The following is a 26,337-nucleotide window of genomic DNA, read 5'->3' as shown; positions in this document are numbered from 1 at the left end:
CTTTTGAAAGTGTTTCTGCTTGTTAGGATTAAAGTCAGACATGTAAATTTAGGGTCTAAATATTTTTGCTTCATTTATTGTAGAAAAACGTTGTTAATGCAGTTTAATACATCTAAATTCCATAAAACAAATCCATAGAAATTAGGATACTGTAAGCATGCAGTCTGCATTTTTTTTTCTGTTAGATGTTTTGGGCTCACAAAAATATCAACACTTTTGTTTTCCTTGAAAGCCACCAAAAGCAGAGAGATAGCAAAACATGCAACACTGTACACATTTGCATAGTATATTTTACCCAGCATGCCTGTAGAATGCTACACATACGGTATCTATTGAAGTAAAAATAGGAAGGGGCAAATCAGCAAAAAGAAAACTAAATAGAAAATGTTCATTATTTTGGTTTTGCAAGGCAATCATTCCTATACCCTCAGATGAGCTCACGGATGGGATAGCCATCATGGATTGTCCAGAGATTTAAGTAGAAAGCAAATTGGGGTCAACAGTGAGAGATGTGGTAACAGGTTAAGTAGTGGGATTCCCTCAAGGTCAGGTACTGGATTTTTCACCACATTATTTTGCAACAACAGACTTTTTTCAGATTGTTTGTGTACATGTGAAGAATTTCAGGCACAGTTTCAGATGTAATACAAATTTTAGTTTGGATGATACATTCCTTGCATAGGTAGCCTCAATCCACGTATGACTCGATCATGGATTGCAACATCCCATTCCCCAAGAAGTGTGATTGGCCTAAGTAATACCCAGTGGTATATTTGGGAATTTGTGAAAGTTGAAGTTTTTCAGCAATTGTTTCATTTCAAAGGTGAAACTGTTCTATAGTTCTATGATATTCCAATGAGATAGTTTACTGAATATGCCAAACTTTGGGATACAGATGTACTATTGTTATATTGTTTAGTATTTGCAAACCGCAGTATAAGTGAACGTAATAAAAATGGTCTAGAATACGGGGAGAAGAAATAAGGAAATATTTATCAGGTTAAAACATTACTTCACACAGAGTTTACGAGATCCGTGGCAAATCAAACTTCGTATGGAAATTGCATGGTTCTGAAATGAACTTTTGAAGATGCCTTATGCAGCATATTAAGGTGATGGAAAATGCAGTATAACCATTTCTGAATTTGCAATTAATAATCTATCCAACTTTTGCAAAAATACAATACCAAACCTAGCAATTGAATTGTAAATTTGTGCTATTACAAATGTGCTTTTCTCTTGCTGTATTTCATATTATTGACAAAATATATTTTTCTTTAATTTTGTACTGTACAATGTATCTTGCTACGCAACTTGATTTTTCTAGTGCTAATATAGAATACAATACATAAGAAAGGGATATTTTGGCAATCGATTGTTGTTTTGAAAATAACTTTAAGAAAATGTTAAATACGTTATATGATAAATACTTGTGAACCCTCTGAGAATAGACCCTGGGACTACTTACTACTGAACATTTCATTTACTCTCAGAAATAGTTCCTTTAATGGAACCATGTTCAGTAGTGAATCTTCAGCAGACAATAGAGGTTTGCAGGATCCAGCCCTCAAAACAATGCAAATGAGCAGACTCTTAATAAATTGTAGTGATGTTTGCAAAAAAAAAAGCAGATCTACCAAATAGTATTAATTCAGTGCAAATGTTTCCACAATAACCTTCATCATTTCCACTACGATTTCAAAGATAATAGCTGCTAAATACATCTCAAAAAGAAGTATAACTTCTATACACTTCCCCCCCTTGCATCTTCTAAAATACCTTTGGTAAAAAAGAACTGATGTAAAGGACGTTTTTCTCTGCTAGTTATTTGGGGTGGAGGGGATTCCACAAATTGGAAAAAAAATAGTTCCCTCATTAGTCATTAACTAAATTAATTTTGTCCTTGGTAGAGGTTGACCAGTTCCATTGATTTACAGAACAAGCCCCTGCTTTCTGAAAGAGTGCTTTGTTGGCAGACGCTTGGCAGAGTAGAAGGAGTGAAGGAGGTGATCTTAACCTCTCTGTCCTCCTTTCTGTTGCTTTTCTCACAAGGATGCACTGACCCCCTCATTTGCATCCTTACCTGAAGTTGGAGCTCCTGTGGCGATTTCTGCGGCTGCAAGGGGCAGGGGGAAACAGTCCCCATTTGGATTTCTCCTTCCAAGGTCATAACAGCATCTCTGGTTTCGGAAGGGGAACTCCAAATATCCTATGGTCTTCAACGGGCCATAAGGTTGCTTCCTTAGGTATTTTCTACTCTCTCTCTCTCTCTCTCTCTCTCTCTCTCTCTCTCTCTCTCTCTCTCTCTCTTTCTTTTTTTGGGGGGACAGCCTATGGATCTAAAGAATCTTACTGGGCTAGTTTTTTTTTTAAAAAATGTTGCTTTTAATATTTAACCTGTACTTTTGTTAATAAATGAAACAATGTTGTTTTCACCAAATTTCACACCGCCTAGCTTACTATTTGGCAATTACAGAGTAGACCCTAGGTAAGTAGTTTGATGGTTTTATGTTGTATTCCTGTTGGCTGGTTATTTTTATTTAATGTAATGAGGGGTCACTGGGGAGAAATCAGTTATAGCAAATTAATTATTCAAATTAAATTAAATGTAAATCTGCATTGATGGCATCTTTGTCTTTACAAATAGGCTTCCGATTTTTAATTCATTGGTCAATGTATGGAATACAGCATGGATATAAATAGATTAATGATACTGTCCTTGATGGCCATGTTTTATGAACATTGCACTTAAAAAAATAAAACCACCCAACTGCATATGAGCAAGAGATGTTTCATTTAGTTAAAAACAGATCAAATGGATTGAATAGCTACTTGACATTTGAATCAAAGTGAAACAAGAGTGCAACAAATGGATATTTAGGTGCTTTTAAGAACCTAGTCTAAAAAATGGTTGAGATGGATTACTTTTAATACTAGGTTTGTGCTTTTTAGTTAATAAAACTGAGGCTGCAATCAAATACGTACATCTAGGAGTAAATCCCATTGAACTCAATAGGACATACTTCTGAATAGACACGCAAAAGATTGCACTGTAAACATCTCAGACCTAAATCAATTAGATTCCCATGTGGTGATTGTGACCAAGAACTCTAAGCAAGCTTAAGGCTCCTGTTAGCACTATGGAGATGGAGCATAGCAGCAGGAAAACCTAATTTCAGTGCATGGGGCTGTACTATTGGATTGTGTTCTAGATATTTAGGACTGAGGAGCAAACTGGCTTTGTTTCAGGAACTCAGGTGTTAAGTAGCTTATGGATCAGTCAGCAGGATTATTGCAGAATATCAGAATTTAGAGCATCAGAGACATGTTGACTTTGCCTGCTGCCTTATCAGGTGGGCCTTACTGAGGTTCTCTTTGGAGGTTCTCCACCAAAAGTGCTTCCACCTTTAGAAGTAATCTGTAGTTACCAGAGAAAGCGCCTTCTAAGTTTGCTTGTGGGTTTCTTTTCCCAGAGATGCTTTCTTGGTGCCAACCTTATCTTTTTGCCAGGCTTAATTTTTTAAATTTACGTTGTTTTTAGCTGCTGTTGAGGTTTTTTGCATTTATAGATGTATTGGATATTTTTTGTTCTGTTTCCATTTGGTGAAAACTGCTAGAGCTCTTTGTGTATGACAGACCTGCCAAAATGAGGGCTGCACCCTTTGATTAGTTAGATCACTTGATTAAAAGCCTTTGTAATAGGCACACGTGGCTGTAGTTTTCAATGTGCAACTTCCAATTGAGGGTTGAGGCATATCATGTAAATGAGGCTATCATGGGTTATTTGAGGAATCTCCAATTAATTGGGCAACTTTTTTTAATGTAACAATTATAAACAATGCAGATGGCTGGCACTATTTCAGAAGGTGTTCCCTTTGCTCTCAATGTGGTGCCAGGCAATCATACAAAAAATTATTCTGCCAGGCTTAATTTTTTTAATTTACACTGTTTTTAGCTGCTGTTGTGGTTTTTAAATTGTATTTTGCATTTATAGATGTATTGGATGTTTTTTGTTCTATTTCCATTTGGTGAAAACTGCTAGTTTTGATGAGTCATGGCACACACATGGCTGCCATTTTCAAGGTGCAACCTCCAATTGAGGGTTGAGCCATATCATGTAAACTAGGCTATATGGGTTATTTGAGGGTTAAACAATCTTCACATAAACCTCAATTAATAGTAGGGTTATGTGAAGGTTGTTTATCACTATAATAATCCACTATGGGTGGGTTTGCAAGATACAGTGCAACCCCTAATCACCACGATTGGGGGTTGCAGGTTCAAAATGGCATCCACATATGCTGTGGCTCAACATGGGTTAAATAACTCATAATGAGCCAGCCATTTCATGAAAACTGGCTCAAAGAAAATAGCCTCCCATTTTTTCTAAGTAAGTAGAAACAAAGTGATGCAATATCATACAGTCCTTTCTAAAAGGAACTTCCAAGTGCAGAGAGAGAGAGAGAGAGAATTTTCATGGAGCAAAGCTATATTAATTCTTACCATAATGTAGTGGGAAATGCCCCAATTCAATACGCTGCGTATGTTTAAGAATCTCACTTGCCCAAATACCTCTGATTTAAAGAAGTTTTATTGGTGTAAAAAGCAGGGGTGGGGGAACTTCTTTCAGTACAATAGCCAAATTGCATTTTGGACAAGCTTCAGGGTCTGCATTCCAATGGTGGGTAAGGGTGTGGGAATATAGAAAAAGAAAATCCAAATACCAGCATATTTAGCTTAAAGTCTGAGGAGAGGCATTTCAACCTTTTAGAATGGGGAGAAGATGTGTAAAAGCCAAGAAAGCCACCTAAGGATTAATGGTTGGAGAAAGGGTGGGGCCATCTTAGGAACCACGGAGGGCTAGATTGGGTCCCCAGGAGGGCTGAATTTGGCGCAGAGCTTGAGGTTCTGCACCCCTGATGTAAACCAGAAACCAGGGATCAGAAGCAGGCCAATAATATTGTGTTAAGAGGTAGGTAGCATAAATAGCAAGAGATAGGGCACTTGCTATGGAAGTTACAATAGCTGTATTGAGTGCAAAATGAAATAATCCTAGGTGAAGCTCCCTGATGAGTGTCCTTGTCTGTACCAAAGGGTGTATATTGTATTATGGATTTTAAGACAGACACCAATTAAACAAAGTGGAGTTTTACTGAGAAGGTTGTATAGGTCCAGTTATTCATATGAGTTTTTTTTCTGCAGAGTTTATTTTAATAAACTGTATGGATCTAAAACATCCAGTTCTTAAGTGTACATGCCATGAGAAAACTGTTTTAACTACACAAGTTGCAAAATAAACTAACAATCAGTTCTTTAAAATACAATTTGGCAAAGCGATCAAGGCAGATCAATCCATGTAACAAAGAAGAGAACTTTTAAATACTAACTCAGTTGTTAGAGCAGCACGTAACTGGTGCAAGTGTTCTGCAGGATCAAGAGTGCAAACAATGCACTTCTGACCGCTTTCAAAAATTGTGTGTAGATGTATGCTAAGGCAATCATAACAAGACAGGTTTTTCATAAAATTAATTATAGTTAACCCTCAAATGCCTTAAAATGGAAACAAAGAGACGCATTCTTAAACATTCTGAAATACCTTTATATAGACTTTACATAACGTTTTAGGAACCTGATCAGTATAAGAAGCATAATACTATGGTAATGACGTATATTAAGACTAGAACATCATTCATGCAGTCCCAATCCTATGCAAGTTTATATGGAAGTAAGCCCTACGTTCAATTCGGCTTATTCCCAAGTTAAATGTGCATAGAATTGCACCCATAGCGATATTTATTCAGGTAGAACTAACTTTACAGAAAGCCAATGCCTAATAAAGGGTTGGATGGTTGGGTAATGTTTTATAAGGACTAACTTAGGGTTTAAAAGGTTAAATAGGCTGAACCAGTACTCATGATATTTTTAAAATATAGTGCATTGGGGAGGGGGGAAGGCATTTTCCTGAACTGAAAATATGCTGTTATATACTTTGGGCTCAGTCCAGTCCACCATGTGGAAGCACCTCACAAAGACATTATAAGGAATTAGAAGTCTGTGTACATCTTCTATATCTCTGACCAGCCTTCCCACCTCTGCTCACTCAAGGAACATGACTTCTGAACTTCTTGACCAAATGAAAAGGCTGAGCAAAGATACAGAAAGTGTGGGTTCTTCTGCACTGACAATAGACTAGATCAAGCCCAGTGTAAACCTTTCCTTTTTGGTGTTTCTCCTTGCTATGAATACAAATAAAGATAACAATTATGGATTTTATCACTTATTTCTTGTGTAGGCATTAGACTGTGAACCAGTTTCAGGCACCAGCAAATAAAACTGAAGTTGGCACCATTTAAATATCACCTTACCAGACAACATACAAGAGGGCTCTCCATTAAAAGGTAATTCTTTTAAGACCAGTAAGTAAAAGTAATTTTGCCACTTGATATAATAATGAATTTTTGTGAATTCCTAGTGACGATCCTCCCTTTTTACTAGACCTCCAAGGAAGACTTAAAAAAAAAAAAAGGTTCCAAAGGCCTTTAGAATTAATTACTTTCTTTCTGAAATGCTAAAAGCACAATCCTATTTATGAAGGCAAATATGTTGAGTGCTATTGCAGCTATCCACTATAAAATGCAAATATCTTCAAGCAGTTAAATGATCTGGTCAATAATGCTACCAGAGAATAAAGATAAAGAGCATTCTAGTCTAGGTTTATAGATTTCAGTGCATTCATGGCAATTAATACTTTAATGAGGACATAAAAGGAACTTGTAAAACTTGTAAGAAACATTTTTTCTAATGCCTTTTCTTTCATGCGGATGAGTATGCAGTACATATAATCAAGACATAAAAAGTACTGTAAAATGTTCCATTGGGCTGTAGCATAAAATAGAAGTAGAAATGGCAGGTCATGCTGCCAGTCAGGTGCCCAGAACTGCAGCAGTCACTCAGGCCAAACTCACTGAAGTTGCAATGATATCCATACGTATCTGCTGTGTCCCAGTTACAATGTGTAACTAACTTACGGAATTCACTATCACAGGATCTGTGGGTGGTGGGCGGCAGCCACTAGGTTGGATGGCCTTTTAATGAGGTTTAGACAAATTCATGAAGTACAAGTCTATGAACGGCTGTTAGCCATGATAATGAAATGAAACCTCTATGGTCAGAGACAGCATACCTCTGAATACAAGATGATTCAGGAAGCCCATCATCTTCATGCCCTATTTTGCTTGTGAGTGCCAATGAACTCTGTTGGAAACAGAATGCTAGACTAGATGGACTGTGGTCTGATCCAGCAAGGCAACACTTGGGCAGTATCCAGTGCTGTGAAAACACACATTCCTGGAACAGAACAGGCCACCAGAGCTAGTAGAAGGGAGCTCTGCTGACATGTCCTGTTTTGGAAAGGAGCATTTCAGCTTGTTTTCAGGATTGCCCTAGGAAGTGCTGACTTCCTATTGCGCTAGTAGTGGGTTTCAAAGGTGTACCCATCCCGTGTTTTCCTACATTGTTCCCTACTTTAAATATCTGAACATCAGCTATCTGGCTCTGAGCACATTTTAAGGCTGCCTTTTGGAAAGTGGGAATCCCACTTTGAAGCCTCAGAATGATATCCTACAGAAATGGTATTCTCATATTATATTTTCCAGAAATTCTACTTTGGGCTGCACAGAATATTGGATGAATTCAATTTCTACTCTCTCTCTCTCTCTCCCCCTCTCAAGAAATTACTCAAGGGGGACAAATAAGAAAAGCACAGGACAAGCTAATTTTTTTTGTAAAACCTACCTAGCAGAAAATTTTGGGAAGAAAATGGGAAGAAGAAGGTTTTCATTTTCAGAAGTTACTTTCGACACCATCTTTTAAAGAGCAGTCCTGCTGGGTTTTTCTTTTTAAGAAAACATTAATGATCAAACTTTGGGTTGCAATTATAGGTCAAGTTTATTCAGCAGTGTAGTAATAAATGCCAACGTTCAGGCATTTACCACTACACTTTCATTGCAACTGCTGTGGCGCTGTCCCTTCTAATATTACAACAACAATGAACTTCTAACCAGTGCAGACTTTTTGGCTTCTTAAATGTGCTGTTTTTCTAGTTATCAGTGTGGGTTGGAGAAAGTACAGATACAAACAATACTTTTTAAAAATTCCAGAATGTAGTCTGTAATAATAAATTGTTGTAACCAAACTTTCATTTACTATGCTAACATAAGACTTAAGTATGCTAACATAAGACTTAAGTCTGATTGTAAGAAAAGTGCCATTTTAAAAATAAATAAATAAAATGAAAAGCAGCTTTCATTAGATATAAGGCAGCAAGATATCTGAACTACTGAAAACACCAGTTCTATCATTTTAGTGACAGTATAGGCACAACTACTAGCTTGTATCAGGACTGCTGAGCACTGTCATTTTCTTCAAGCATTTCCTCCTAGCAGTTAAGGGTCATACCACATGCACATCCCAAAGGGCCATTTTAGACAATATTTTTTGTGCAGGAAATGTACAGATGACCATTTGCTGCAAGGTATCCAGATCTTTTGTGTTAACAAAAGCATTTCCCCAGCACTCAAGCAGCAGTATTTTGCTGCAAGAGAAAATAAGATTTTCTGCCTATCTAGCTCATCAACTACAATAGCAAGTGCTATTATAGATTTAAAAAAAATATTGTTACTGTATGGTTTGTATTCTCTTCATTTTAAAGCTCTGAACTCTGCACTCCTATATGCTGTTTTCTCCAGATATAAGTCCTACTGTGTTCCATGGATTTACTGCCTAGCAAATGTGTTTAGGACTGCAGCCTAAAATGCACTTTAAAAAGTGAATTGCATGAAGCAAAATGGGAAGAACAAGGAGTTAAAACCTAGTGAGTTTAGAGTCAAGCTTCTTGGACCACAGTGTAATGATCCACAATACATTCCCAACCTACTTAAATCCCCCGCCTTTGAATTAGCTTTTTTTTAAAAAAACTCATGCCTTTTATCTGTGTTATAAGGTGCTTCCAGATGGACAGCTCCTAGTGCTATGTTCCTTTTAAACATATTTTTGGTGGTTAAAAAAAAAAGACTGAAATACTGGTGAGAATACACAGGAGGCTGACAAACGGAAGATGATGACATGTGGACATACCGCCCCCTCCCCCACCAGCATAACATTCCATGCTTGAGGCAGGGCAATTGTACAAGAAAGGTCATCTAGAAGCACCCATAGATTACATAGTATCCTAATACTCTAATACAGTAATAAATGTCTACGTTAAAAATACCCTCTGAATGTGTATTAATAATGTTTTCCTGATATAATTTTGCATTTTAAACTTCTGATTCTCCAGAGTGGGTTAGTCTATACGCTTAGGAAGGCCCTCATCCTGGTTGGCAAACAGGCAAGAAATAACACCAAGGAGCTTCCCTCAGCTCTCAGATCAGCGTTGTCTATCTAGCAGACTGCAGGCTTCTGGCATAGCTTGTAGCTGAGCCCATGTGACACCGTTTGAAATGTACTTCAGCAATTTCTTGATTTGTGGGAGAGATCCTCCCATTCAATAGAGGCTTGGGCCATGCTTGGTTGTGCTCTGGCCACCAAAGTCTGAGGGAAAGTATGCCATTGAGGAGAGAAGAGCATTCCTGAGGAGAGAGGGACTTCCACTTCTGGCAGCTTCTTCAGCTGAGCAAGAAAGCAACCTGTACCAAACCAAAGGGCTGGTGAGCACCACTATTTCGGTTGCATATTTCTATCCCCCCCTACAATCCCCCGCACTGCTCAGCCACAGTGACTCATCACCCTGCTTGTCACATAATTATTCCCCCATGGCATTCCACAGTGCCTCACAGCAGGCAGACACCAATCTAATATTTGGAGAGGGGAGGAAGAAGCAGCCCCTTGTGGTGCTGCTTAAGATGGCTGTTGGAGATGACTGTAATGAGAGGCTGTGGGCCTCAGTTGTATTTACATCTAGAATAGGCAGCTGGTTTTCTTCCTAAGAAGCTTGTGTCTCTCCTTTTGCGGAAGGAAGCTGCAAAACACCTCTGAAACCCATTATTGCAGCATTTTATAGAGTGGAATGGCAGCTCTCTCCATATTCTCCTGAGAGAAAGCAGCTAACTCTTCCCTCCCACTCATGAAGCACAGAGATGAAGTGTAACAAAAGACAAAAGATTGAACTGCATTCCAACAATTCAGAATGGAAAAAAGAGCTATTCTCTCCTAAAAAAAGAAAAGAAAAAAAGCAGCAGCTACCTCTCCCCTTCCCCTCATGAGGCACTGGATTGGAGAATGGTAGGAGCAAACGCAGCATGGAGGGCTGGCCTTTAAGTTAGGTCAAACTGGAGAGGTTTGGAGGCCTCAGCTGTCCATTCCCCTCTTTCTGAGAGATCATTACTAGTACCACTATCCAGAATCTGAAGCACACGTTGAAATATTTTAATATGGGATATTTGTGTACAATTCAACATCCCAGTGGACAATTCAGAAGCCTATAGAATTAATAAATTTTAGATAAACTCACAAAAGGAAAGTTGGCCAAACAGCCTCTGAGAAACTGTCTGCCTGTTTTCTCTTCAGAGAATTAACTTTCCCAGAGGAAGCCCTAAAGGGAATGAAAATGCTTGTTTCTGGATCAGGACAGGTTGGCAGAGCTCCCTTACGCAAGCTTTGCTGACCTGCCCCGTTCCACAAATGAGTGTTTTCTCTTGGTGGTGGTTGCCTATGGAAGTGCTAGTTCTTCAGTTCTGTAAGCAGTGAATACTTCTTGCAGATGAGAATTGGCAGAGCGCAAGATTCTGCCATATGTAAGTATCTTAACAATTTTAAAAGTAATGTCGTGTGTGTGTGTGTGTGTCCCTTACTGATATTAGAAGTGCTCCTCTCAAATCGAAGTCTGAAGACCAACAGAGCTTCCATATCCCAACATACCACAGCATGTGTGGTTTGACATGTACTTTGCTCAAATTCAGACCTCTCTTATGAAGTAAACATCATGCCAATACATTTTGATAGTAAAATATGAAAATTTAGTCATCTGAACATCTTGGACTATATGTATGTACTAGACATCAGCTTTCTGGGCCTGAATGTAACTTTAATATTTGGGAGTGCACTTCTAGTCCCCCCATTTATAGGGAGAGTTGTATCAGACATATCTAATAATATGTCTAGCCTTACCTAAGTGCCATAGTTTAGCATTCTCTGTGGTTTTGAAATATCTCAATCATGTTGGGGTATACTTAAACTCCACAGCTTTTAGGGAGATGTGTAAAAAAGAAAAAAAACTATTCAGACTTTTTTTTCTAACAATCAGGTTATCTTGAACTACACATATACTAAATCTGAGGGTTGTAACTGGTCAGAAGGTACCCTACACATTTTGATACACTCATGAGTGAATGAGACCCAGGTTTGTTTGTTTTAGAACACACACACACACACACACACACACACACACACACACACACACACACACCCTTTAGAAATATAGTAATCCAGTCTAGCAATGTATGCAATTTTATATTTAGGTACCCCTGAAGAACCATTCCTAGTATGATCTTGGAAATTATTTTAATTTAGTTCAATCACCAACAAAAATTACCCAATCCCAATTTATTGGTTGTTCTTGATCTAGTTATGGCCTGTATCAAAGTATATGTAGTTATTTCTATATAGTTATTTCTTCTTGATATAGGTATTTTGTACCTTTCCCTTACAGAAATGCCCTTCTACTTCATGGTGTTTTACTTATTTGTTATTATTTTGTTTTAGAGTCTGCATATGTCTGCTTTCCCTTCTATAGCACTGCAGTACATATTTCTCCTCCAACTTTTTTTTTAAAGGGGTATGTGTATTCAACATCTATCCCCATCAAGCAACCTCCCTAACATGGAAATGGGATTTCTAGCGTTGTATTGAAGTACCACAAGTATTACACTCAGAATAAAATCCTTTTTAAAATTGTCTGAAAAAAACCTGGAAGTTCTATTTGTTTTGCTTTTAGTATTCCATACTGCTGCTTTCTAATTGTTATTTTTAAATTATTAAAAAAAATAGGGAAAATAAACATTATCAGTGCCATATTAAAAATATCCAAAATCATGGAGCACATGTTGTGTTGCTATGATTTTCAGACAGTTACAGATGTGGCATTCTTTTGCTGGCCAAGAGGCTCCAAAGCACCCACAGAGTGATACATTTCTGGAGCTTCTGCATGTGTGGGTTTCCTTATTCGCTTCAGAAGGCGAAGGAGGCCTGTATGGGTAGAGCTCTTTTAACACTGAAATGAGTGAGGATAGCCACATAAGCAGGAACTCTGTATATTCACTGCAGTACAAGACATTTGGATCAAGGTGGAAATCCGTAAGACATGACTTCCTTGTATATTATTTTGATATATTTTTGCTGTATGTGAAAGGTGACTAGGAAAATATTACATCGTGCTTTCTAACACATTAAAGAAAACAGTTTATCATGCTCCAGACATTGATGGGAAAGCAAGCACTAAGGCCCTAGGAGGCATCCTCACTAAAACACCTCTTGTAGTGGTTCAATTGGCTGGAATATCTCCCCTGTCAAGTCCATCAAGCAGTGCTCTTTTCTTGTGCAACACATATTACCATGACCTTTTGATAAGCTCTTTGGTAGGAGCAATATTGATACAATGCTTCTTCTCGAGATATTAATGCACAGGATTAAGCCCTAGTTATGAATGCATTTAAATGAGTGCAAGGCCAATTTCTCTTTGACAAATTAGAACATTAAGACCAGTATGAACCTTGTGGCTGATAAGTATTATTATTAGTGCTTAACATTGTTAGCGAAACAATGCATTGTTATTTTCAAACTTTTGCAAATCGTCCTGCAAATCTCCTCTGGAATCTTCCTGCTGCTAGAGCGAAGACAAAGCTCTGTTCATACCTTCAAAACCCATTCATGAATAAATGGCGGGGGGAGGGGGCATATTCAGTGAAAGGCATGAACAGGGTTAAACTATGTGTGCAATCAGGGACTCTGATCACACAGAAGAACCTTCATGCATGAAATGGTATGTATATACAGCATGGTTCACACCTTCCATGGAACATGTGGAAGTTGGGGATTGGGCCAGTGGGCCCACTCGTACACCCCCCCTCCGATGAATTCTGAAGGTGTAAATAGTGATGGACAAGCATGTTTTCAAGGCAGAGAATGTGTTCACTTCTATCACTTAAAAATATGTTTGTCTTCGCTCCAACTTTATTTGAAGTTGCTAAAATAGTTTTATATTATCATTAGCAAATGAAAAAACTATCAATGCAGTACAGTTTTGCAGCAACATATATGCTGGGAGGAAAATAAAACATTGATATTTAAACTGGAAAGTGTCCTGACTGCTCCATTCATTCATTTTTTGGCACTATTCACTGCTTATGTTTGGTTAGTCTGAAATAAATACATTAAAATTATTTATTCTAACCATATCTATATCTATATATAAATTCACCTTCCGGTATACAAGTACTATAGCTTTTATTTTTATTTTTGCTTATGATTTTATAATTTCTTCTTCATTTTTTTTAAACTGACTGCAACATGCTCAGCTTGACTTTCCAGTCAATTCTCCCAAATTCCAACAGGAATTGGTTTATAAATTGGTTCCAACTGGAACTGGTCATTTGGAATTTCCAATGCAGGAAATTATTTTATATGCGCCTCAACAGGTATCCTAAGTTACAAATTGATGTGTCTAATAATATCTAATGAAGAGGAAAGATATTGTTTGAAATTAAACGCTACACTGGAAAGAAAACACACCTAAGAGACTGAGCAAACTTATTTCTTCCTAAACATAAAGGGCATGATCTATATGTTTTGCCCCATTTATAGCATTAAATGGCAGCAGCCTGTAAGCATAGTAAAACCATGCCCCATCTGCCAAATCAAGATGATTAGTTTGGCCTAGCTATGTTATGGCAAATTGGCAAATAATGAATACCATTTTCCCCTAGGTCCTTGTATTCAAAGCCTATGTCGGGAATCATGGCTATATCCTCCAGGGGATCCTCGGTTTCTATGAGGTTTATATGAGTCCTGGTATGAGTCAGAGTACTCTTCTTCCACAAGTGGGTAATGATCTCGGCTGTGTTGGGAACTGGAAGACAATCGGTTCCTGCTCTTCCGAGCCCTTTCATTGTGGTAGTTTTCATCAGAGGTCATTAGACTTCGCCGTTCAATTGGAGAGTTCTCAGTAGAATGGTTGCTATGCCTCATACGTTGGCTCTAAAAATAGCAAACAATTTAAGCGTTAAAAAAAGGGGGACAAATAATTTCATTTTGCTCCTTTTGAATAAGTTGCGATCTTGTTCTGAGGGCCTTCAGAATCCATATGCTGCTATCATTCATTTAAAAGACATTTGGCTTCTATTTAATATACTTAGGAACACAGTCTGGTTTCAAAGCTGATGTGAGAAAACAGTGGAATGTGATGTGTTTCTATATTATATTATTTTAAAATATTTGGCAGTGAGGACTTCTCAACAGAAGGTTCAGAATTCAAGTTCTGGATGCATTGCCTAATGGGGAATTTTAAAACATGTATTTTTAGTCTGCCATCTTTTAGAAATTTAGAATAAGACCTCCCCAAATGAAGCTCTTAAAATATTCTTTCATTGGTGACAATTCTAAATTAATCTGCTTTTCTCCCATCATCTTAAAGATTATTTGAAATGTTTTCTTGTATCCTTTCCTGCTAAATACAACTTAACTTACCCTTCCTCCACTTGCAATTCTTAACTTATTCTTGAGGTAGATTATGTAGTATTTTCTTTATGTCTGAACTCATCAAATGAAGGGTAAGGTCATCAATTGGAAACCAACAAATGGAATGTATTGTTGCTGCTGTTTCTCCCTATTTTGACTCTCCACACTGGATCTAAATGGGTAAAACAGCTAAGAAAAGTCCCCTTTACTGTTATTTTTGATATTATTGCAAGTGTCTGCAGAAGCAGGGCAAATTAAGAAGAATATAGTCAAATTAAGTAACTGCTGGTAAAAAACCAAAGGGATAACTTCAAGCAATAGAGTAAAATCAGGGACATGTGAGAGGTATGTACATGATTATGACCATCCCCTAAAATGACTTTTGCAATGTGGAGTTTAAAATTATGGGTGACATACCATATGATGTAACCACAAATATCTGTGAGAAAGTTCCAAGTGGTACTTTAAGGGCATCTGATATATATGAGCTATAAAGTGCTGTCTTCTTTCTTTGTAGAGGTCATTACTCTCCTCAGAACACTATAGAGAGTTTTCAAGGTCATATGATAGGGAGTTATGCCAGTTTAACTGGTATGAATACCCACTGTGAGTAAGGCTCTTGGAGTGTATCAGATCATAATTTACAATGCCTGTATCTTGCCTAGTGGGGCCTTAACTATGACCTTTACAAGCAATGCAGTCTCAACAGGATTCTATCATTGGTTACTACAAAAGGTCTCAGCCCAAGACATCTTAACTTCAGTTAATGTTGAATGAAAGCAGACTTTGTAAGCTGACCAGAACCTAACATTCACCACTTGTGACAACAGATTAGCAATGAATGGAAACATTGGCAGGGGGTGGGAATTCCGTGTGTATTTAAAGAGGCATGGCAGTGCCTCTTTAGTTAAGGCCCAACCGAAAAACACATACACACACACGTATATAGTTGTCTAGATGAATTTGCTCTGCCCACATCCTTTTAGCTTTGCACAGGATCAAAGTTCAAGAAGAGGGATATGCCAACACAAAACAAGCTGAAAAACAAAATTTTTCACATAAAAACAAGCATGTGTCCACAGAACACAAATTGTTGCTTGCACAGTTAACCAGTCACTAAGCAGAAACAATACCATGTGATGAAGCTGGCCTAACAAAATCAAACATACATTTGAAATTTAAGTATTTGCTTCTGCATACATGCAGCGAAGAAAAAGCAACAGTGCACTTTAATAGTGAATGAGTGTATTAATGAAAAAAGAATGTCCTGCAATTTTTTTTAAAAAAATATATCAGTAGATTGGGTTTTAGGGTATGTTACTAATTTGCTTAGCTCCATCTGACATAGAGTGGAAAGTGTACACATATCAAAAGCCACACAGACGTGCTGAGCTTTTCGGTGAAATTGAATTGTGCACTCTTGATCTTGCACTTACAAACATACAGATCTTGTACTGAAAAGACATTTTTTTTCCAAACTTAGTAAAACACGTACTTCTCATTAAGGACTATTTACATGCCAGGTTTGAAGTTTCAAAGGCCAGCCGTTTTTGAGCTATCCCTGTGGAAAAAAATGGTCAGAATCTTTTTATAATGGGAATAATATTATAATCAGTAATAAAAATAAAATCAAAACAGATGAATGAATTTTGCCAAAGTGTTACCTCTGGGAAGAAACAGGGCAAAGTAGAAAGGAGGGGATTAGCATGATATTATGACTTTTGTGAACTGGTCAACATGTGAAAAATCAATGAAAAATTATTTGGCAAGCCTAACTATAGCAGTACTTAGTGGCATATATTTCTCACACACTTATCTTAAAAGAGCATCCTGTGCAGCAGATTTTCCATTGCAAAAAGGCAAGATGTGTTTCTGTTCTATTCCCGTCAATCTATGCACAATAGTGTGAATGTTTATAGATATTCAATGTGTATTAAAACAAAACTACCCTTTATACAAGATCCACTGAATTGGTTATGTTTTTTTGTTGGTGACTAAGGCTAGTTTTCACATGCTGTACATTACTTGTTGGCTGAAGCATCATGATGATTTCTGTTTGGGAATGAGACATCCCAGATTAATCATGAGATGGAACATCCATATTACTTGAACAGTAGTTTATCCTTAAAGCTGAGAGTTTCCAAGTGTTAGGACACCAAGGCTGCAACACACACACTTACTTACTTGGGAGTAAATCCCACTGAACACAATAGGACTAATTTCTAATATAATTCAACTGTAAGTGATGCACATGTATTCATGAAATAGCCCTAACTGGTTCTATTTTCCTAGCCTTTTCCAGTGAAGAAAACATTTGCTAGTAGGTATATTGAAAATGCACACTGAATACATTCTAAACCCTTGTGGGGCTGTAATGTATATGTGGAGGGAATTTCCATACCTTTCAATATTGTGGAATGTTTTACATGAATCAGTGGAAACCTCTCTTTTAAGAGAAAATGGGGCAACTGTTGTACAGACAGATATCAATGAGATAGTTCCATTTGCTCTGATCTACATCATGGAGCTGTTCTGTACCAATGACTAAAGCATAGATTCATACCTGTAATCCAGAGATTGCAGTAGGGTAAGGGGATAGTGCCGTGGAGCCTAGATTTCTTCCAAGCAAAGGTGTCATGGGTGTGCTACTGGTTGTGTGTGTAGCACGCCAGTAGGCCTCAAGATATTCTGCCAAGTGTTCACATGCATCTTCAAGCTGATTTTCATCCAGAATAACATCAAACATTTCCTGTTCGGAAGAGAGTTGAAAGCAGCTAGGAAACAGAGGTCTTTGAGTATCACTGGATCAACTCTTGACAGCCTTCACTTATTAATTCATGCCTACTTTAATTCATGCCTCCTCTGCCACTAAAAAGTATCTTCCTCATAACCATTTAATAGCCTCAGAGACTTTCCTATCTGCTTATCACATTGTCCAGCACTCTCCCAACAGCCCCCTTTCTTTTCCCAAATATTGTGCCCAAACAGCTGAAGAAACTAAGAACACAAGAAGTGCCCTGATGCTGGATCAGACCAAGGGTCCATCTAGTCCAGAACTCTGTTCGCACAGTGGCCATCCAGCCGTCGGCCAGGGATGAACAAGCAGGACATGGTGCAACAGCACCCTCCCACCCAGGTTCCCCAGCAACTGGTGCACACAGGCTTACTGCCTCTAATACTAGAGATAGCCACAGCCATCAGGGCTAGTAGCCATTGATAGCCTTTGCCTCCAGGAATTTATCCAACCCCCTTTTAAAGCCATCCAAATTGGTGGCCATCACAACATCTTGTGGTAGTGAGTTCCATAATTTAACTATGCGCTGTGTGAAGAAGTACTTCCTTTTATTTGTCCTGGATCTCCCACCAATCAGCTTCATGGGATGACCCCAGGTTCTAGTATTTTGAGAGAGGGAGAAAAATGTCTCCCTATCCACATTCTCTATACCATGCATAATTTTGTACACCTCTATCATGTCTCCCCTTAGCCTCCTTTTTTCGAAGCTAAACAAACCCAATTGATGTAAATGCAGGTTGCTTACCTGTAACTGTAGTTCTTCGAGTGGTCATCTATGCATTCACACATATGGGCTTTGCGCCTGCGCAGAGACCAGACCGGAACCTACTATAGCTGAGTGGAACGTTTTTGGCGGGAACCCCTCCCCCCACGCTACCGCGCATGTCCATGGGGTTCCCGCCCTTACCTCAGTTTACAGGAGTCCGACGTTGTGCCCCCATAAACATGAGTGTAAATAAGTAAAGTACATTCCACAATAAAACAGTGTCATTTATAAGTCTCACACCACCAAGTGGGGATGGTGGGTGGGTTGTGTGAATGCATAGATGACCACTCGAAGAACTACAGTTACAGGTAAGCAACCTGCATTTCTTCTTCGTGGTCTCTATGCATCACACATATGGGCGAGTAGCAAGCTGACATACCTTTGGAGGTGGGTTGGTGCATCATCTGAAGATCTCTGAAAGCACTGTCCTCCCAAATGAGCAGTCCTGCCTCGCACGGGTGTCCAAACTGTAGTGCTTGACAAACGTGGATGGAGTGGACCACGTTGCGGCTCTACAGACGTCTGCCAAGGGAACACCTCTGGTGAAGGCCACCGATGTTGAAACAGCTCTGGTGGAATGAGCCGTCACAGGTTTCACTAACTCTAATTTAGAAATAGAGTAGGCCAATTCTATTGTCTCCACTATCCAGCGTGATAGTCGTTGGCAGGAGACAGGGAGTCCCTTAGAAGGCTCACCATAACAAATAAACAGTTGCTTTGTTTTCCTAAATGTCTCTGTCCTGTCTTTATAAAAAGCAAGAGCCCTTCTCACATCGAGAGTATGCAAGGAAGACTCAAGAGGTGAAGTTGGATTAGGAAAGAAAGCAGGCAAAGTAATATGCTGAGACAGATGAAAAGTTGACACTACCTTAGGTAGGAAGGCTGGGTCTGTGCGTAGCACAACCTTGTCCTTATGAAAGATAGTGTATGGAACATCTATCCTAAGAGCTTTAAGCTCACTTGCCCGTCTTGCCGATGTAATGGCTACTAGAAAGACAGTCTTTAAAGTAAGTAGCCTAAGGTCTGTCGACGCCATGGGCTCAAAGGGCTTGCGTGTCAGTGCTTGCAGCACAACTGACAGGCTCCATGGCGGCACGATACTTTTCACAGTCGGTATCGTGTTCTTCAGACCTCTTAGAAATTTCTTCGTTGTTGGATGGGTAAAAGGTGTAAAACCATCCACACCCCGGTGAAAAGATGTAATCGCAGCAAGGTGAACCCTGATGGATGCGAGCTTAAGTCCCTGCTGGAAAAGTGTCAATAAATAATTAAGGATGAAGGGTAAGTGGCAAGATTCTGGTGTTTGATCTTGTACTGAAGCAAAGTTCCGAAATCTTTGCCACTTTGCTGCATAAGTTTTCCTAGTGGAAGGCTTTAGTGCTGCCAATATAATGTGATCCACAGTCAAAGTTCTAGTTGCAGAGGAGGAGTTGTTGTTATCCTCCATGCAGTCATCTTGAGGGTCGACAGATCTGCGTGTCGAACCCTGCCCTGGTGTCGAGACAGTAGCTTCGGTGTCGACGGGAGCCTGATGTAATCCCCTCTCGATAACCGAAGAGCGTGTGAGAACCACGTCTGTCGAGGCCACCACGGCGTGATCAGGATGCAATCGGAGTTGTCCATCTGGATCTTGGCTATCACTCTTGTCAACAGTGGAAAGGGAGGAAACATGTACAGGAGATTTCCTCTCCAAGTTCTGGTGAAAGCGTCTCCTAGAGAGCGCTTTCCTCTTCCTGCCCTGCTGCAAAACTTGGCGCAGACTGCGTTGTCCTCGGTAGCGAAGACATCGACAACAGGGCGGCCCCAGTACCGAAAAAGGCTTTCCCGCACTTCGACGTCGAGCTCCCACTCGTGGTCGACATGGAAGGATCTGCTGAGAGAGTCCGCAAAGACGTTCTCCTTGCCGGCTACATGGATCGCCGTCAGGTAAGTCCTTCTCTTTATGCACCAGTTCCATATCCTGAGTGCAGACCGGTTCAGAGGGTGTGATCTTGTTCCACCCTGCCTGTTGATGTATGCCACCACGGTAGTATTGTCCGTCGCGATCAAGACATTCTTGCCCTCGATCAACTGTGCAAATGCTCTTATTGCATTTTCTACAGCCATGAGTTCGAGATGATTGATGTGCTGTTCTCTCTGGGCTCGAGGCCAACGACCTAGAGCAGTAAGGGAGTTGCAATGAGCTCCCCATCCTTCTAAAGATGCATCCGTCGTGATCGTTACCGAAGGCGCCTGTTGTTGGAATGGAACGCCTTCGAGAAGAGTCGACATCGAGAACCACCATTTCAGCGATGCCCTGACTTGCTTCGGTAACGAAAGGTAAGTTCGTCGAGCATTGAGCCTGAGATCGAAAGTCCTTAAGAACCAGGCCTGCAATACCCTCATTCTGAGTCTTGCAAACCTGATGACTGCCGTAGTGGCTGCCATCAGGCCTAATAGTCTCTGGACTGTCCAAGCCGATACCTTCCGGCGGCTCTCGGTGTCGATGGCTAACTGCTGCAAAGTGTTCGCCCTGGTTGAAGGTAAGTATGCTCTTCCGTCTCGAGAGGATAGGGTTACTCCTATGAAGTCCAACCTCTGCTGTGGGGTCAAAATGGACTTTTCGTGATTCACCCAAAGCCCCAACGAGTCCAATAGGTTGAGGGTGGTTAGTATGTCCGTTTGAAGCGTCTCGCTGTTGTCTGCTACTAGGAGCCAATCGTCCAGGTATGGATAAACGTAAATGCCTTTCTGCCTTAGGTGGGCGCACACCACCGCCATGACTTTGGTGAAGACCCTCGGCGCCGTGGCCAACCCGAACGGAAGAACGGTGAATTGGTACTGGGATGTACCGATCGAAAACCGAAGGTAAGCTTGATGCGACTTCCTGATGGAGATATGGAAGTACGCATCCTTCAGATCCACCACTGCGAACCAAACTCCTTTTTGTAGAAGCTGTAGAATTGAAGCAACCGTTGTCATACGGAACTTCCTCGGGGTGATGAACTTGTTCAGTTGTCTTAAGTCCATGATCGGTCGAAGACCTCCATCTTTCTTCGGGACCGTGAAGTAACGAGAGAAAAATCCCTGATTGAGTTCCTCTGCGGGTACGGGAGAGATGGCTCCCTTCGATAGCAAGGTCTGTACCTCGAGCAGCAGAGGAGGGGATGGAGCCGTTACTTCCACGCCGGAAAAAGGAGGAAGGGCATCGAACTCGATGGCATAGCCCGAGTTGATGATAGTGAGCACCCAGGAGTCTGTTGTTATTGACTCCCATAGATGGTAATGGGGTGCTAGGCGGTTCGCAAAAGGGGGTGGATCTGGGGCCGAAGAGTCAAACACGCTGCTTTTTAGAAAAGTCAGGTTGCCTCTTATCTTGTTGATATCGGCCCTGGTATGGCCTCTTCCTTTGCAACTGCTGCTGTTGCTGCCGAAGTTGAGGCTGGTACTGAGGCCGGTATTGCTGGTGCTGTTGCATTGGCGGTCTCATCCATCTCTTTGGCCTGTACTGCGGTGGAGGAGCAGTGAATCCCATCTTTTTAGCCGTTGTTCTGGCTTTGTAGATGGAATCCAGTGTTTCATCGGTGTTAGAGTGAAAAAGTCCCTCGCCATCGAATGGCATACTTTCTATCCTCCACTTGGTCTCATGGCTCAAATTAGCCGATCTGAGCCACGCGTGTCTCCTTAAAGATATTGCGCCCATCATGGACTTCGAGTGGCAGTCCACTTGGTGTCGAGCCGTGGATAACTGCTGCCTGGCGATGGCTGAAGCCTCATTTTGAAATACCCTCGCCAGTTCCTTCTTGTCCTCCGGGAGGTGTTCGCATAATGAACCCATCTTTTCCCATAGGAAAAGCTGGTACCTCGCCATCGTCGCTTCGTATGATGACGCTCTAATGCCTAAGGAAGAAGAGGAGTAAATCCTTCTGCCAGTCTGGTCTAATTTCCTCCCTTCCCTATCCACCGGTGCCGAATGTGCCTTTTGAGATTGTCCTTGGGCTGACTCAACCACTATGGAGTTAGGCTTTGGATGTTGAACCAAAAATTTTGCGCCTTCCTCCTGGACTCGATAAAGAGTCTCTAATCTTTTAGATGTAGCCTGAGTCACAGCAGGTGTCTTCCAAGACTCTTGAGCAGTTTGCTTCAATGCATGTGGAATGGGGATAGCCAGTCTTTGATTGGTAGTAGTTTGGAACACATCATAAATGGGATCCACAACCGATTCATCCGTTTGTTGGATATCTAGTCCCAATGCCTGTGACATCCTAAGCATATGGTCAGAGAACCTGACCATATCGTCCGACGGAGAGGAAGGGTCGTTATCGTGGACCTCATCCTCCGGCGAGGGCATCGTTGGAGTTGCAGACACCCTCGATTCCGAGTCTGACGGGTAGTCTTGCTCAGGAGAAGACATCGTAACCACTTGCAACTGAAGTTGGTCTGTTGGTACCGTGGGAACTGCCTCGGTCGATGCCGAAGGTTGCATACGGTGTCGAGGAGTAGACACCCTCGATGCCTGATGGTCAGGCGATGCAGGTGGTAATCGGCACATCCTTGTTACAGGTGGCGGTTGGGCGTAGTAGCCTTCCCGGGGACTCTCTCGATCCGGAAGGTAGTGTTGGGGACGGTATCGCTCCCATTCGTAGTCTTCGTATCCCAAGTGAGGATCGGAGTATCTGGAAGCTCCATCCCATTCACGGCGAGATGTAAGTCTTGGCGACGGTTGTATTGGGATTAATCCCTGCAACGTCTGAGGTCTTGTAGGCTGTTGGAAAGAGGCCGCTGACGCAGAATCTCTTATTTCGCCCTCCGAAAGGCTGAGCGAGCGCGTCGGTACCGTGGCCATCGGTACCGACTGAGATCTCGATGCCGAGGGAGGCCTCGACATCGAAGCGATCGGAGCAATGGGAGGAGTAGAATGACTCCTAACCGCCTCAGGCGCTCGAGGAGACGCTAGGGTGGATCTCTCAGCGTCCCTCTTTTTCTTCTTCTTCTTCTTCTTCTCCAGCTCAGAAGAAGGCTTAGGAGTTCTGGCTTTCTTTGAAATCTTCTTTGCCATAGAACTCGTCAAAGACCGGCCAGGTGTGAGGGGTATCTGTGCCCTATGAACTCTGGCTTGCACCTCAGTGCTGCGGTCTGCTGGTTTGTCGGTAACGGACTTACGAATTGCCGTTTTTTCAGTAACGGACTTACCAACTGCCGTTTTTTCCATACTGGGAGCCTCAGTAGCCTTGAGAGCTTTTTCCCACAATATAGAGCGAAGTCTGTCGGCTCTATGCTTCCTAGTTTGTTTTGTAAACGACATACAGTGGTGGCAGGCTTCCACCACGTGTCCTTCTCCCAAACAAACGAGACAAAGGGAGTGCCCGTCCGTCGGAGGAAGTTTCGCTCCACACCGTACACACTTCCTAAACGGGGTTTTCGCTGCCATACGGGCCTCAGGCGACCGAAGTCGCTGAGAGAAAACTATCTACAATTAAATTTTTTTTTTTTTTTTTTTTTTTATAGATAAGAAAGAAGTAAGAAGAATTAGGAAAGATTGAAGAATGAACAGGTTTAAAGAAAGATTAAGTAAGTTAACTAGAAGAACGCTAAAGGTTCGGTTAGCTGGTCTATGCACAACGGCGGACGACGAAGAACTGAGGTAAGGGCGGGAACCCCATGGACATGCGCGGTAGCGTGGGGGGAGGGGTTCCCGCCAAAAACGTTCCACTCAGCTATAGTAGGTTCCGGTCTGGTCTCTGCGCAGGCGCAAAGCCCATATGTGTGATGCATAGAGACCACGAAGAAGAACCTTCCCTCATAGGGAAGATGCTCCAGCCCCTTAATTATTTTAGTTCCTCTTTTCTGCACTTTTTCCAGCTCTATAATATCATTTTTTAAGTGTGGTGACCAGAACTGAACACAGTATTCTAAGTGTGGTCGCACCATAGATTTGTATAAGGGCAGTGTGATACTGGCCGTTTTATTCTCAATTCCTTTTCTTACAATGCCTAACATGGAGTTTGCCTTCATTACAGTGGCCGCACACTGGGTGGACATTTTCATTGAGCTGTCTACCACAACACCAAGATCTCTTTCTTGTTCGGTCACCACCAGCTCAGATCCCATTAGGCTATACTTGATGTTGGGGTTTTTTTTTGCCCCAACGTGCATCACCTTACATTTGCTTACACTGAACTGCACCTGCCATTTGGAGGCCCACTCTCCCAGCTTAGAGAGATCCCTTTGAAGCTCTTCACAATCCCTTTGTGTTTTAACAACCTTAAATAATTTGGTGTCGTCAGCAAACTTGGCCACTTCACTGCTCACTCCTAATTCCAGATCATTTATGAACAAGTTGAAAAGAATTGGTCCCAATACCGATCCCTGTGGGATCCCACTACTTACTTCCCTCCATCAGGAGAATTGACCATTTATTCCTACTCTCTGCTTTCTGTTCTTTAACCAGTTACTGATCCATAAGAGGATCAGTCATTCCATGACTACTAAGTTTATTCAGGAGTATTTTCAATTCACTATTCACAGAAAGAAGGTACGAGAGCCTAGCTTTGTTTATCTTTGAAACTCTTTGCATGACCTCCTTTCTGCTTGCGCCCATAACGCTAATCCTGGCTTAGCATTATATATGAACTCTCCCAGAATGTCGCTGGGGGTGAGTGGGGGAACCAGCCTTAGGTAAGTTGAAGAGGACTAGTATGAAGGCTATACATATACAGTAGGCAATAATAAATTTGGATTGGTGATTAAAAGAGTATTTATAATTAGAACAGATAAAAATCTAGAATCATTTCCCTAGAATAACAGCGCCATAATTTCATATTTTAATAGCATGTGTGTTGCAGGGTGGGGGTGGCAGGGAGGAAAAAGATGCTTTTGTATTTATAGGGTGGACAAATGGAAAAGGGGGCAGAGCTCCTGTACCTTTAATAGCTGTGTAAAAGAAGGAATTTCTCCCTAGTTTAAAAGCTCATCACAAGCTTGATTTTTGATAGATTTCATATTTGCAAGGGGTCTAAAGCAATTCAGAATCTGACATTCTTGTTTTCTAATACAAGTCTAAAAATGGACGGATCTTTGGGAGCATCATAGGATTGTTCAAGTAAACACTGGCAGCAAACAAAAAAATAGAGTAGAATGTCTCTATTCCATTTAATACAGAGAAATTTCTTTCTAGTCTGAGCTGTTTAAGGTAAGGCTCATATACAGCTGTTTAAACACTCACAACTGGGGACTAAAACCTTAGCAGGTATACCTTATGTGTGGCCTACCTGTTCAATGGCAATTTGAGTCATCAAAGCTCTCCTAAATGCATTTCATTTTGAAGACAGCATAAGTGCAGCCTAAATACCATTGCTTCAAACTTATTGACATTTGCATGCCACACAAAGAATAGATCTATTGTACAACACCAAAGGAATGCCAGACATCCAGCTCCTGTGACTTGCTGGCTTCCATAAAGGGCAGTGTGCATTGCAGCCAGCATTTTCATTGTGCATTCCAATAGTACAAGTAGTTTGGTGTTGTACATTCATTACCAGCCACCTCAAAAATTACAAGGGTACAACAAGCAATTCAGAGCCCTTTTTTCTCTTTGAAAGTAGAAGTAGCCTCAAAGATTTGAAAAAATGGTCTTCTGAGTAACAATTCGGTATTGTTCTTCACGTATTTTACTTTCACCTTCAGGCTTCCTCAATTTGGGGATGGTGAAATATCTGCATGTGTATTTAGGTGCTTTTCTCTCTGGATCATATTCGACTTAGGGGTGGTACTTAATCAAGCATCCCATTTTTAAGGAGCAGGTCTGTGCATTTCTGCCCGAAGGTTCGGAAGCTGCTCAACCTGCATTTGAAATCCCAAGGGGATTCAGAATCTACCTTTTGCAAGAGAAATGGCTGCAGGCCTGGAAGGTCCCTCTGCCTGATCCTCCCTCACCCCCAATATGCACACATACACAGCTCACCCCATTCAGCAAAGGCTCCTGGCTTACTGTGCAGCATTTTCAGGGGGCTGGATGGACTGCCATAGGGAGGAGGAGACAGGGAAGTCCACTTCCGCCAGAGCAGTT

The 26,337-nt window shown here is 40.9% G+C and overlaps 1 protein-coding gene and 1 long non-coding RNA gene across 4 annotated transcripts in view; both read right to left on the bottom strand.

Annotated features, from left to right (window-relative positions):
- Positions 1-26,337, bottom strand: part of LOC134392314 (uncharacterized) — a 401,291-nt gene that overhangs the window by 25,577 nt on the left and 349,377 nt on the right. The window lies entirely within an intron of this gene.
- CACNB4 (calcium voltage-gated channel auxiliary subunit beta 4) overlaps positions 12,616-26,337 on the bottom strand; it is a 165,204-nt gene continuing 151,482 nt past the window's right edge. For 2 of the 3 annotated variants that reach the window (XM_063116541.1, XM_063116542.1), the window contains 2 exons: positions 17,294-17,479; positions 12,616-14,250 (listed from right to left, as the gene is read on the bottom strand). In XM_063116541.1, the coding sequence (XP_062972611.1) occupies positions 13,990-14,250; positions 17,294-17,479 (447 nt within the window). In that variant the 3' untranslated portion in view covers positions 12,616-13,989. Of the gene's footprint in view, positions 14,251-16,225; positions 16,292-17,293; positions 17,480-26,337 lie in introns of all 3 variants that reach the window. The other variant, XR_010025040.1, reaches the window with a different exon arrangement.

The sequence above is a fragment of the Elgaria multicarinata genome, chromosome 2 (assembly GCF_023053635.1).
Source record: "Elgaria multicarinata webbii isolate HBS135686 ecotype San Diego chromosome 2, rElgMul1.1.pri, whole genome shotgun sequence".
Classification (NCBI taxonomy): Eukaryota; Metazoa; Chordata; class Lepidosauria; order Squamata; family Anguidae; genus Elgaria; species Elgaria multicarinata.
The sequence above is the reverse complement of the archived record's forward strand: the minus strand, read 5'-3'. Positions and strand labels throughout refer to the sequence as shown.